Consider the following 14,369-nt stretch of genomic DNA (forward strand, 5'->3'; position numbering starts at 1 on the left):
TTTTTTTTTTTTTTTTTACCTTAGATGAAGGTTTACAGAACAAATAGTTTCTCATTAAACAGTTAGTACACATATTGCCCTATGGTTAACAAGCCTACGACATGTCAACACTGTCCCTTCTCAACCTTGGGTTCCCTATCACCAGCTTTCGTGTCCCCTCCTGCCTTCTAGTCCTTGTCCCTGGACTAGTGTGCCTCGTTAGTCCTGTTTTGTTTTATTGGGCTGTCTAATCCCTGGCTGAACGGTGAACCTCGGGAGTGACTTCACCCCTGAGCTAAAAGGGTGTCCAGGGACCATACTCCCGGGGTTTAATCTTGATTCTTATATTCAACAAAAATGTCCTGAAAGCCTGTTCCTGTGGCTGATGGTGTGCTTGGAATAGCAGCTGCAGTGAACATAAGATAGGCATGAGTACTGCTCTCAAGAAGCCTAGCTTCTAGATGGGGAGACAGATGAGAGACACAGGCAAATAAGATCACTGCAGATGGTGATGAGTGTTCTGCTGGCAGTAGGGCGGGCGATGTGGCAGAGCGTGGGTGGGGAAAGGAGGCCTTCAGGGAAGTTCTTTCTGAGATGGTGATATTTAAACTGCGACATGAAGGAAGCAGATCGGGGAGAGCCACCAGGCAGGGGAACAGTTGGTGCAAAGGCCACGAGGTGGGAAAGCACTGGGAACAGAGATGGTTGTAGTTAGAGCCCAGCGAATCGGGAACTGAGATTGTAACACAAGCTGATTGCAAAGCCACATCGTGCAGGGACTCGTAGGCCACGGTCAAGGTTAGATTTTATACTGAAAGTATTAGAAGGCCATTAGAGGCTTTTGTTGTTTGTTTGTAGGGGACTGACAGGACATTTAATAGAGAATGATTTGGCTTCTAGGAGGAGAATGAATTATAACCAGTTGCTGCCATTGAGTCAATTCTAACTCGTGGCAACTTCATGTGTGTCAGAGTAGAACTCTGCTCCATAGCATTTTCAATGACTGATTTTTTGGAAGTAGAGTGCCAGGTCTTTCTTCTGAGGTGCCTCTGGGTGGACTTGAACTTCCCAAACTTTCAGTTAACAACTGATCACATTAACCGTTTGCACCACACAGGGATGCCAAATGAATATATGGAGGAGTGAAAATGGAAGCAGTGAGACCAGTTAGGAGGCTGTTGCAGTTCAGGCAAAAGAAGTTGGTGGCTTGGACAAGGGTGTTGGTGAAAAGAAGTGAGCAGATTTAAGACACTTTTGTAAGATGAACTGACAGGATGTGATGATGCTTTGATTTGGATGTGGATGACAAGAAGTGAAGGATAAAATCTGATGCACCGTTTTCTGGCTTAAGCAGCTGGGTGATGCCATGTACTGAGATGGCCAAGGCTAGGACAGGGACAGGGTTAGGGTCAGGGACTCAGCAGTCCTGTTTGGGTGGGTCAGCATGGGGTGTTGATGAGACACCCAGGTAGAGAGGTCACATCAGCACTTCTGAGTGTCTTGAGTCCTGACCTTCATGAAGAGATTAAGCTGGAGGTAGACATTTGGGAGCTTTGAGTCTGTAGGGGTATTTAAAGCATCTCATCTAGGGAGCGAATGTAGGTTGCAAAGAGAAGAGGGCTCAGGACTGATCCTCTAGAGTTTCAGAGGTCTGGTAGAGAGGGAGGAGCCGTGACTGCACATTGAGAAGGAAAACACCAAGAGAAGGTGGAAGAGTGTGTTTCTAAGAGGGAGAAGTCAAGCACGTGGGAGTTCTTATAAGAGCAGGTCAGAGAAGTGTGTGCTGGGTTTGGCAAAGTGGAGGGGCTCATCTGCTCCAGAATAAGCAGTGTCCATGGCCTGAGGGGCTGAATACTAGATTGTGGCGGGTTGAAGTGGGAGCTGAAGAAATAGACAATTTCTGGATGTGCGTTACAAAAGGGAGCAAAGAAGGGGAGGGGAAGCTTGAGAGTATGTAGTATCAAAGGAACTTTTTGTTACATTCAGTTTTGTAAAGTTTTTGAACAGGCTATTTAGGTGTTTCAAACATCAGAGGTATACAGTGAAGACATGCTCTCACTCCTTCCCCCATCACCCAGCCTCCCCACCATAACAACTTTGGTTACTTTCTTCTGTGTTGTGTTTCTTCTAGAATGCTTCAATGCAGTGTAAGCACGTGCACATATTCTTTTTCCACAAGTCTTTTTTAGAGATAGATTCTAAAGCACGTTTGGTATGTGACTAGGAGTGATCACTAGAGAGGGGAGATTGATGACATAGAAGAAACAGAAGCGTTAACTGAAAGAGCCAAGTCCCGGAGGAGGCATGGGAGGTGGGGTGAGAAGCCTGAGCTGGGGAGAGGGCTTCACCTTTAGGAGGAGGGATGGGTGCAGCTGCGGGTGGGTCGGTTTGAGATTTGGTCTGAAAAGCAGGCATGGCTTCCTGCTGGCTCCTGCTTTCTCACTGAAGTACCGGCCAGGTCGACTGCAGAGCGGAAGAGTGCCATCCCAGCTGGTGGGCTCAGGGGGTCTAGGAGCGCGGCAGCTTCTCGACTGTGGGGCCAGGCAGCTGTTGACGCTCTGCAGGTGCATCACCCTACCCGCCTCGTGTGAAAAATCAGGTGGGGGTGTTGCCCTCGTAGGAATAAGAATGACATTCCTGGAATCGGTGTGTTAAGAATTCTTAGGCAGGCCCTGGTCGTTTTTCCTCTAGACCATGGTGGTTTGCAGTAGACTATTGTTAGCACAACTAATTTACTGGAACCATGTATTTTTTTTAAGATCCGATATTTAACTTCACTGGTTTTTCTGGAAGAAAAGCTTCGGTCTAGTAAAATTTATCTCAGGCATTTTTTTTATTGGGGAAATGAGGAAGCTATTTAAGAACAGAGAGGAATTTTATGAAATTATAGAGTTTTTATGGACTCTTCCCCTGTTAGCTTTGATTTGGGCTGGGGAGAAAACGGTCTGCTCATATTCATGTCAACATTAAGGGGGTCACAGGAATGGGGGGTCCTGGGTACTTGCACTGTGTGTCTTGCCCATCCCCAGTGATGACTCTGAGCACAGCTTTGCACAAGCTGGACTCTGCTCTTTTCTTTCAAGGTCCTGACATTGAGACACATTCTCCCTCTTTCTACAGTTTATTATGATACATCTTTTAGGCTTTAATATCCTGATAGTAGACTTTATGGTGTCCTAAAGCAATTATTTTTTTTCCTCCTCTATTAAAATTTTAGTCATTGGGACTTTTCCACGAATAAAACCTTGCACGTAAGCATTCGTAAATAAATACGCGTATAAATACACAAAATAAATACCAAAAAAACCCCCAAAACACAACAAAACATCTGGAACTGCTTAGATGAAGGCGAGGGCAGTGGCGTGCTGAGACCTGTGCCAGTTCCCCTACACACGCACCCGCCCTCCAGCCCCTGCGTGGACTCTGAGACAGTTCTAGAGTATAGTTTGAAAACTCTAGCTCCAGGGTAGTATTAGGAATTTGCATTTTTTGTAATCTTTTTTGTTTTTTCAAATTGAAGTATAATTTACATACAGTAAACTATCCAGCTTTAAGTTTGGTGAGCTCATGCAGTGCGTAACCACCACCATAGTAAGGGTGAAACCGTTCCACTCCCCTCCCCCAGCCTTCCCTGTGCCCTTTGTAGTCAGTCCCCACCCGCGGCCCTTAGCAACCCTTATCAATTTTCTGTCATTGATTTTGCCTGCTATCCCTATAAAATTGCTTGTGTCATAGAAACGGAACCATAAACGCAGCCTTTTGAGTCGGGCTTCTTCCCTTAGCATACTGCATTTGCCTTTCATCCATGTTGTGTGTGTCAGATGTTTGTTCCTTTTAGGAATTCTGTCTTCTAAGAAGAACACATTTTTCTGCCTGAGGTATATTGAGCTTAAAAACGAATACTTTTTAAAACTAGAATTTTATAGTTGAGTCTATCTTGGGATCCAGCTGGATTTCTGTGCTGTTTTTATTTTGAAACTGATGCTGTCTCCAGTTATCTGTTGAGTATCCTGAAAAAACCCTACAGGGACTGCAGTTTGATGGTGTGTGGTGGTCCCCTTACCTGTGGTTTTTGGTACCGAGTCATCATATCTGGTGTCTATTTTACACTTACAGCACATCTTGAGTCAGACTTGCTGTTGGTTGCAGTTGAGTCGGCCCCTAACTAATGATAACCCCGTAAGTGTTGCGGAGTACAACTGCTCCATCGGCGTTTCTTGGCTGTAATCTTTCTGGAAGCAGTTCACCAAGCCGTTCTTCCACAGCGCCGCTGAGTGGGTTCAAACTGCTGCCAACCTTTAGGTTAGCAGCTTGTGGCCTCCGGGCTCCTCCCTTATCTGCGTTTTTGAGGCAGGAAGTCATGTTGAGCGCCCCGATCCTGCCGTACACCATGGTCTCAATAAAGTAACTGCCAAGAGTGTCTGTTTGTCCAGCCTCTGTGTTTGTATTTCTCTAGGCTCATCAGATTCAAGAAATGTTTCCCCAGGTTCCATACCACCTGGTGCTGCAGGACCTCCAGCTGACACGCTCAGTCGAAATAACAACAGACAACGTTTTAGAAGGACGAATTCAAGTACCTTTTCCCACACAGGTAAGCTGGGTTTTCTAAGCATGACAACTGGATTCTGTCTTCACAACGATTTAATCAGTCTAGATTCACTGTTCAAATTGCTTACCAACTGAGTATCAGTTATGATTTGATGAAAGGTTTTCTGCAAGCTCCATAACTTTCCCCAGACCCACCAAGGATACTCAGATTAAAACAAGGACAGATATATTTGGGTAATTTTTTGTGCAGATAATTAAAAACCACCTTAAACCAGCCTGCCCTTGCCAGTCCGGGAGGTCACAGCATCACTTCCTCTTTCTATAAAAGGCAGTCTTTTCGACTTTTTAGACCACATGGTCTCTGTTCACTTTCTCACCTCTGCTGTTAGAGCACTAAAGGAGTCACGGATGGCATGTAAATGAATGAGCATGACTGGGCTTCAGGAAAAACTTTATTTACCAAAACATGTAACAGACTGGATTTGGCCTGTCGTTTGCTGACCCATGGATAATGCCCTGTGTCCCTAGTAGACTTGGCACATTGGTATTGTTTTCTGTTAGGTACAATTCACAGCTGTCTATCACCTAACATCTTTGGGGTAGAAGAAGTGTTAACATATTAAAGACAAGGCTTTCTGGCAGGACCAAGGAATATATACATAAATACGCGCGCGCGCACACACACACACACACACAGAAAATAATTTATCAAAAAGATATTCAACTTCAGGAAAGGCACACACACACACACACACACACACACACACACACACAGAAAATAATTTATCAAAAAGATATTCAACTTCAGGAAAGGAAAATATTTGGAAATCTATTGATAAAATCTTAAAACTTGAGACCCTCTGAAGAGGGAAAGAGCATAGGCTTCGGACTCGAGTGGGTTGGGGCTTTAGATGTGAGTCACCAGTTCTCAGCTATGTTACCTGGCAGTCCAGTTGGATTCCCCAGAAGCAGACCTGAGACAAGAATTCAAATGTAAATAGTTTATTTGGAAGGTGATCCCAGAAAACACTGGCTGGGGTGTGGATATGAGACAGAGAAGGGAAGGCGGTCAGTAAAGGGTTTGTTACCCAGCAGAGTCCACGGGGTGACTGAAGCTTCATCCCACTGGGAGCTAGAGTGGGAGCGATGGCAGGACACTTTATCCCTCCTGAGGGGCTGGGGCCTGGGCTGTGTGTTTATACACCAATTCCCATCAGTCATTGGTTGAGGGCTCTTCCTGGGGTGGCAGAACCAGCTCATGCAGGCAGACAAAAGTCCTCAGGTAATGAAATATGAGAACTGGCCAGTAAGCACTGAGGTGGTAAGACCTGGGGGGTTATGGGCAGGGCCCCAAAGCACCTGCAGCATTGGCCAAGATCTGGAACTGGCTAACAATGAGAACAACTGTATCTATTTTATAGCATGTTTAGAAGATAAATGAGAGAATCACGGTAAGGGCTTACCTTGGTGCCAGGCGCGAAGTAAGTGTTCAGTCAGTGGTACCTGCCGTTGTCAATATTGTTACATGATTACTATCATGGAAAGGGAAACTCAGTGTGGAGGCAGTTGCTAAGTCAAACATGGTAGTCTCATTTCTGCCTTAGGCTTCTTTGCCATACCTTTAATCTTTGGAGCCTTGTATTTCTTTGATGCTGTAGCTTTGGGGACCATACCTCCTTCTGTGCTCTCGGATTTCATCTGTGTCATTTAATCTGTGAATGATTCTGTACTGTTTACGGCACTGTTTCTCTTTCAGCGGTCAGATAGCATTAGACCTGCATTGAACAGTCCTGTGGAAAGGCCAAACAGTGACCAGGAGGAGGGAGAAGCTTCTACTCAGGTAAAGTCAGCACACCAGAAGAGACTAAGGGATTGTGGGAGAGGAGCATAGTACTTGGCAGTGGTCTTCTTCAGTTGCTCCCTTTTCATTGTGAGGCTTAGGGCAAGAGCACAGAGGAAGTTAAAGTTCATACATCCAGCTGTGCCCGTGGTCTGCCTGTGTTTCCCCCCAGGGCCTGTAGCCCAGTCCCTGGCTATCACTCTTATGTCCTGGAGAGGGAGGGAGGGAGTCAGGCTGTTCAGCCTGCCATCTTGAGCTTCAGTGGTACATTAGGAAGGGCAGGACAAATCTGGGCCTTGGCCCAGGACGCTGGGCTGACTGGGCCCATCCAAACCCAGATGGGGACTGACAAGGACAAGCTCTCCAGGAGCTGAGGCCATCGGGTTAGTCTCCCCCACACCTTACATTTTCAACTCAAAAATGAGGCGTCTCTGAGCAGGGAGGCAGAGGAAGGAGCGTGGTTATCTTGGGAAAGCAGATCTGCTTTGGGTGATTTTTTGTGGCTGTGCTTAACCAAAAGCAGCGCCTCTGTCTCTGGTCTCCCAGGGCAGAAGCACACACCCCCATGCTCTTAGCCCCATGTCCTAGGCGTCTAGCTGGTGGCCCTCTCTGAAATTCCCGTTTGTGTTTCTGATACGTGGGGCTTCCCGGATGCAGGGCCCAGGTCTGAGGGTGGCACTGCCTTTGTTAGCATGGGCCTAGCCTCTTCGTGAAGCGGAGACTTGCTAAGTGACTTGAGGGCTGCTTTCACCTCATATTTTTCCTGCAAGTAGAGAACAATAAAAACTGCTAGGCTTTTTCAAATCTGTTACTGAGTTAAATGTTTTGTATTCAAATGCATAATGGATTGTGCATCATTTGAAAAATGGTGCCTGGCTTCTGAAGAAGGGGTTCAGTTTTATGTTTTCAGTGTCAGTTAATAAAAGCCTTAGTCACATCACTTCTACTCTCCATTTAATTCAGAGTTTCTCCCTGCCCCAGCTCAGGCCTTTATCAGGCTTAGAAGCCTTCAGTGGAGCAGGGCTCAGGCGGGCTTCTATTTTCTTCAATCTCTTCATCCATTCACTAGCTGTTTTTCTAACCCCCTTAATCTCCTCTAAGGTCAAGTTCAGGGGAGTAGGGGTTAGGATGGGGTATGACCCCAGCACGCATAGATAGATATATCGTTGTTACCTTAGAGATCTCCCTGCCCCATCTAGCATCAGAGACCTTGGCTATACTTCCTTTGAACTTGGGCTGGCTACTTATGACCACCCCTGCCTCCATGAGGGTCGTAACACCCTTCCATGTGGTCCCCTTGGGCCAAGTCCATTGCCCAGCCTCAGGCTGGTTCTTTCCTGAGGGACCGACATCTGATCTTGGGACACATACACAACATTGTCTTATAGGCAATGGAAGTACAACCCTCTCTTCTCTTTTTATTTGCTTCAGCCAATTTCTGTCTTCTAGATTTCTCAGGTGTGTGTCAGTCATCAGTCCCTGAGTGCCTCAAACTCCAGGGAATGTGAGTCAGGCTCTCCATATGGTTCTCCTGAAGTCCCCTTTCTCACCTGGCTGAAGGCAGGAAGAGGTAGCGAGGGTTGGTGAGGGAAAAGCATGGCACGCCTGGAGCTCTTAAAAATAGGCCTGTCTCTCCTCCTGTTCCACCTCAGCTCTGTCACTGCCTGGAGGTGGGCGATGGGCTGACACTGGCCAGCCTGGTTCTGCAGTCTTGTAACATGAGTGATGTAGATGGTCGGACACCAGCTTAAGGATGTGCCTTTGAAGCTTCATCCAAAACCGAGAAAGAGGCCCATTTTAATATCGTGTTACACAAGGACCGACCCACATGATCTGTTTAGAAAAAAAGACCCTTAGAGATTACACTTTTTATCCACTTGACTGTTTTTAGAGTCAGGTAGGGATATAAAACTTGTACAGTCCATGTGCTGAGACATGTGATTCAAATTTTTGAGCAATTAGTAGAATTGAACAGAAGATCCCGAATGCAGACAAGCAGTTAACTTTGTTACCAGTTTCCGAGAGTACAATTTTGAGGTGCTTATGTTTTTCATACTGGTAATCATTTGCTTACTGCATTAATATTGAACATCTAGTGTGAGTCAGGCCCTGTTCCTAGTGGTACGTGAGCCAGCTACAGTGTACCTGCCCTTAAAAAAATCTACATCTACCATCACACACATGCATTTAGTTCCCTCTTCCCTGCCTCTTTGCCTGGCAGCATCCTCCCTACGGGTCCAGAAAGCATTGTTTAGGGGTGCTCTGGCCAGGCAAGCAATCTTCAAAGGCAGCCCGTGCTCACACCTGCCTCTGTGCTTCCTCCCTGTGTCCAGACTGAGCGCGTGCCGCTGGATCTCAGTCCTCGGCTGGAGGAGGCATTGGACTTCAGCGAGGTAGAAGTGGAGCCCAGTGAGGTAGAAGACTTTGAGGCTCGGGGGAGCCGCTTCTCCAAGTCTGCCGACGAGAGACAGCGCATGCTAGTCCAACGCAAGGATGACCTCCTGCAGCAAGCTCGGAAGTAAGTTGACTCTGCAGCTCTAGTGGGCATATATCACAGGTCAGAAACCACTGCCTGAAGGCCTTTGTCACGTAGGGCCCACATAGTGTCTTTTTAAACAGACGTTGCAGAACCATTACATATCACTTAAAAATTCAGAGCACAAGCCTGTCTTGAGAAAGCACAGGATCTGGCAACACTGCGCGTAACTGGTATCATTGGGCTGGTGCTGTCAGTGATAGCCAGCGTCTTCACCGGTGGACGTCTGCACCCACACTTCTGTGCCAGCATGTTCTAAGCCCTTATATTCATTTAATTCTCTGAACAAGAGGAAGCACTGTTGTTATACCCATTGGAAAGACTTGTAGCCTGAGGATGCTGAGGCCTAGAGAGGTTAGCACTTGCCTGAGGTCTGGCTCCCAAGTCCTCCCTCTCGACCACTCTGCTGCTCCGCCCAGCAATGGGAACATGGTCTTCACGTCTCCCTGCCACATGTCACCTTCTCTACCCCATGGCTGGATGCAGAGGAGAGGGTACTGTTCCTGTGGAGAGGTGTAGGGGTTTTTGTTTGTTTTCGTTTAAACTCTTGAAGACAGGGTCAGTATTGTATTTATTCTGGTGGGTCCATGTTGAGCACAGACCTTGAGACTGTGAGGCCTTCATGTTTTCCATGGGGAAGGGATGGACAGAGGACCAGCCATGTAATTGGGCCTCTCCCTGGTACAAAGAGAACTTCTGCTCATCTCTTTGGGGAGAGATGGTCTTTTCCATGAGATGGTGCTGAATGACAGCTTCTTGAAGGTGTCTGGAAAATGGACAAATTCAAAATAATTAAAGAAACACTGTTGTGTGTTCCAGAACTTCCCATATCTCTGATGCAACTCCTTTGTGTTATGTAGGCGTTTCTTAAACAAAAGTTCTGAACATGACTCAGCCTCAGAGAGCTACCTCCCCTCGGAAGGCACGTCCTCTGACCCTGTGACGCTCCGTCGAAGGATGTTGGCTGCTGCTGCCGAACGGAGACTTCAGAAGCAGCAGACCTCCTAGCGTCGCCTCGCCTTCCTCAGCCTCCTCCTGAGCGTGTGCCCGAGAGGAAGAGGCCTCCCCAGTTCTGCCTGCTGTGTGAAGAAGTGGGCTTGACTGCATTGCCGCTGTATAAAGCATGTGGTCTTAATAGTGTTTGGACAGCTGACAAAGTTAAACCTTTTTGTAATACTTTCTATGTGACATTTCTCCTCCCTTAGAAACACTGCACATTTTAACTCTAGGCATGATCTCTTCTGGTGTTGACTGGACTTCTTGGGGATGGGGGGAGGTTGAGAGGGCGTGGGCAACCAGAGACCTGCAGCAGGTAGCTTTGATTACTGCTTTGTGCATAAGTCACAAAAACCGCTGGTGTTGCCAGCCTCAAGTCTGGTGGGTGGGGAGATGCAGCAGCAGTCTGGAGAACATGTTGAGCCTGAGCCTGATCTACACCCATCAGTGACCTCTGGTGTCAAACTGCTATTCTTACTGCCAGGCATTCAAGATATTATGGAGGCCAGACCCGCAGGCTCCTGGGCCCCGGGGCAGGCAGGGCGTCTTGAGAAGGTGTTCTTGGTTGATCCCTGGCGCAGAGGAGGGGAAAGTCTAGTGCTGTCCAGCAGAGGAAGGGCCCTCTGTGTGTCGCAGAGGTCCAGGACTGACTTTCTGAGGAAGTAAATCAAAGCTGGCTTTATTTCTGTTCACTCTGGTGCTCCCGCATCTCGGGATCCACAGAGTTGGCCCTTTGTATATCTCCTCTCATTGGCCCCTCTGGGCACAGGGAAAGCCAGTGCTGAAAGGACTAGGCAGCAAGCTTTGATTTGTGGTTTTAATTCCTTGGTCAAGTAGGCAGTTCAGTGTGTGGATTTGATCCTTAGAGAGGATTTGGGCCTTGCAAGATGGGGGAGTAAATTGTGGAGGGCTTTATTGAAGAAATAAAAGATACTGTATCTTTTTTTCCTTCAAGCCCTTCATTTTCATAACTTTGTTCCTGTTGGTTTAATTAAACAGAAAGGTTAAGACATTGAATCCACCTGCCTTGGATGCAGACCCAGTTTCCAGACCTTTCAGATTCTTCATACATTTAACTTTAAAGATTTGGAACACACCATCATAGGTTACACAGTTCAGTTTTATGTCCCATTGGATGAAATTTTTTTAATGTTTGAAAGCATAATTTTATGGTAGTCCTTTTGAGAAGAATCCAGTATTATCTAAAATTATTGGCAAAGTTAAATGTATTTTCCATAACTGCCAGTTTTTAGAATGTTTAATTGAGAAAAGGGTGATGAGTAAATATTTAGGCATAGATAATTTATTTCAATAAATCTTTCAAAAGCCTTACCTTGAAATGCTGTTAGTAAATTTCTGTGATTTTTTTTTTTAATTTGTTTTGTTTTGCTAAGAACATAGCTGTTTGTTTCTGTTTTTATTGTAAAACAATAATAATAATAAAAAGCAAACTCTTCTAGTGTGTTGTATGTGGCTGGAAGCTAAGGCAGCTCCTTTTTAGAGGTGTCTGTGTTGACTCTCATTTTGGTTTTGCGTGGACCATTGTGGCTGAAAGTTTGTTTCCATCCTTTTGAATTGGGAAGTTTTATTTTTCCTAGTATTTATTTGGAGAAGACATAACTGAATTTTTATTCCCTTCCTGTTTATCTCATTTTTCCAAGGTAAGTAGGGAGAGAAAAGTTATTTTACTTTCTTTGAATTGTTATAACTTTCTTTGATTTGCATGTCGCAAACATTAAGGATGACACAAATTCCACGTTTGTATGTTCCAGATATGTAGAAAAAATTGTACAGAGTCAATTTTAGACGGTCTTGAGACATCGAAATACAGCAGTATGACTGTGGCCAAAGCAGGAGAAATGTCTTAAGTAGCTTAAAATGAAACTCATCCCTAGACTTTGCACCTGGATAGGGGATTCTGGGCGTTTTGCTTTCTTTTGGCTTTTGTCACTTCCTGGAGCTGTCCAGGACAGATGCTAAGGGCACTAGCAGGAGCTCAGCTGGCTTCCTGTTACATGGAGTAGGTTCCCCTCCCCTGGACTCCCTTCACCACCCTGCATATCTGCAGGGATCGGAAGCTCCTCAGCCCCTGTTGTAACTGAGCTGAGGCCTGGCTGTTCAAGTTTGTAAACAGGAAATAAGGAGTCGTGGGCAATCTGGCGAATGGTGCCCTTGCCCCCTCTGGGGTCTTTGGAACTAGTCTGTTACTCCATTTTCTTATTGGCCCTGTTTTGTTGACATCTTGTGTTCTCAGTCTCCTCCCCCCCACCCCCCAAATTTTGAGGCTTTTGTACAAGTACCACAGAGGGTGCTGGTCCACGTGGATGTATTACTTGTGTTGGTATAGGTCCTGTGTGTTCAGGCGGCCACTTGGACCTGATTCCCACTTGAGCTGTGCAGACAATGTGTGCCTTTACCTTTCGCCAGCAGACTTGATCCTCTGGTGTGAAAGGAAAAGAATCAGAGCTCTGTGAAAGCAGGACACAGCGTGGGCAAGGGAACCGTGACGTGACTGGTGAGCTCGTCCAGTAACAACCAGGGCTGACCTGGCTGAGAAGGCCCTCCATTATCTGAAACCTCATCTCGTTGCCCATACTTTTTGTTTGGTTAGCGTAGTCTTGAACCTGGCTGCACGTCAGAGTCACGTGGAACTTTGAAAAAATGTGATGTATAGTTTCTGCCCCCCCACCCTCCTGCTTCTAATTTAATTGGTATTTCCCCTGGATCCTTTCCAAAAAATTCCTCCTAACCTGCCTTTTAAGAAAGATAGGACAAAGATACTCCTGTTGGCTTTATCGGCAAACGCACTTGAAAGTTGGGGAAGAACCCTGTTAGACTAAGGCTTGTTTTAGAGAAATTCAATGACACCACGTGTAGAAAGTGTCCTTCAGCTCTCCATCTGGATCTTGGCTTGTCCCCCAAGACCAGTGTCAGGAAGTCGAGTTGTGGTCAGGAGTGCAAACCTTTCCATCAGTTGGTGGTTAGTTGTGTGCCTCCACTTGCAGATAACAAGTGGGGGTGGGGGGCGCGGTGGTAGGGAAAGCACTGGAAAAGAGACATGGCCTGGGTTGCACAGAGGTCCAGGGAGGGCCTGGATTGGTTGGCATGGGTGTTTGTGACAGGAGAGAACTAACGTTTATTATTCCATAGTCTCTGAGGTAACAATACCTGTCCCTACCCCCACTGGATTAAAAAACTTCGGAACTTGTGAAGGAGAGGCCTGAACAAGGATGTCCCGTTTGTTGGGAGTGTGGAGAGGATTTCCAATTAACTGAGCTCTTGAGGAATCTTTCACCTCAAGATGGCATGGGGTAGCACTTGGCTGCTTGGCTAATGAGGGGCACATGGATATGATTGCAAGCATTTTTGTGGCCTGCTGTTCCCTCTAGGTCCCAGACTCAACTGAGGGCTAGTTATTACAGCAGAAACCTGGCTATCCAGGGGACAGCTCGTGATACCCACAGCCTGGAAAAGACAGAAATTGGAACTCCATGAGCCAGGCTGGCCCATCTCAGTTATCCCTTGTGTTTTTGGTCTGCAGGGGGCTTCCTGGCATCCAGGTGCAGTAAAACCAAAAACCAAACCTGTTGGCGTCAAGTCGATTCTGACTCAGCAACCCGGTAGGACAGAGTAGAACTGCCCGGTAGGGTTTCCAAGGAGTACCTGATGGATTTGAACTGCTGACCTTTCGGTTAGCAGCCATAGCTCTTAGCCATTACGCCACCAGTGTTTCCTCCAGGTGCAGTAGGGGAGGCAAAGCAGAAGGAAACCTTCTTGGCCACATGGGCCCTGAGTTTATCCTTGGGTTTTAAAGATGCCCAGAATGAGGGGATGTAACCCCTTGGGTGCACAGGGCCCAGGCAATTTGTTTGGCCTCATTCTTGGGACCACCCGTTCTCTGACTGTAGGGGACCACTGGTTACAGAAGAAACAGGACCCTGTATTAAGTAGATTTTGGGCTACCAGCCCCTCCCTACCCTACCCTAAAAAACAATCAGCTGAGGATGAGGAGAGCTGGGAGCCAGGAGGAAGAAGGCACTCTGAGCAGGAAGTAGCCCACTCCTCTGCCCTCCTTGTTCTCATCTTGGCATTGGGCCACTGTCCCACTGACTGCTCAGAGCTAGCTGCTTGTCTCCTGCCCCCTCACAGCACTGAGTGGGGACGTGGAGAAGGGATTCTGTGGGGGATTCCTCACTCAGCCCTTAGAACCTGCCTACTAGCCTCCCAGTATCTGTGGTCGAGTCAGATCCCTCCTTCCCTCTCCTGCTCGAGTGATGCCCCGCCAGATAACCGTCGTCTGGAAGCCAGAGGGTGAGAGACTTGAGAATACAGACAAACATTCTCTTTATTGAGCTACACATGAATTTTCCATTAGAGAAGTAGACTGGCAGTGTGTAAGATATCACAGAAACCTCACCAATTGGGAATAGAAAGGCTTAGAAAGACCCATGGGCTTTTTTTTTTTTTTTT

General features: G+C 46.8%; 1 protein-coding gene across 3 annotated transcripts in view; it reads left to right on the forward strand.

Moving 5' to 3' along the window:
• Positions 1-10,778, forward strand: part of AMFR (autocrine motility factor receptor) — a 38,979-nt gene extending 28,201 nt beyond the window's left edge. For all 3 annotated transcript variants that reach the window (XM_023726889.1, XM_004371572.2, XM_023726890.1), the window contains 4 exons: positions 4,436-4,570; positions 6,284-6,367; positions 8,701-8,885; positions 9,764-10,778. In XM_023726889.1, coding sequence (XP_023582657.1) covers positions 4,436-4,570; positions 6,284-6,367; positions 8,701-8,885; positions 9,764-9,911 — 552 coding nt within the window. In that variant the 3' untranslated portion in view covers positions 9,912-10,778. The remainder of the gene's footprint in view (positions 1-4,435; positions 4,571-6,283; positions 6,368-8,700; positions 8,886-9,763) is intronic.
• The last annotated feature ends 3,591 nt before the right edge of the window (positions 10,779-14,369 follow it).

The sequence above is a fragment of the Trichechus manatus genome, unplaced genomic scaffold, assembly GCF_000243295.1.
Source record: "Trichechus manatus latirostris isolate Lorelei unplaced genomic scaffold, TriManLat1.0 scaffold00014, whole genome shotgun sequence".
Classification (NCBI taxonomy): Eukaryota; Metazoa; Chordata; class Mammalia; order Sirenia; family Trichechidae; genus Trichechus; species Trichechus manatus.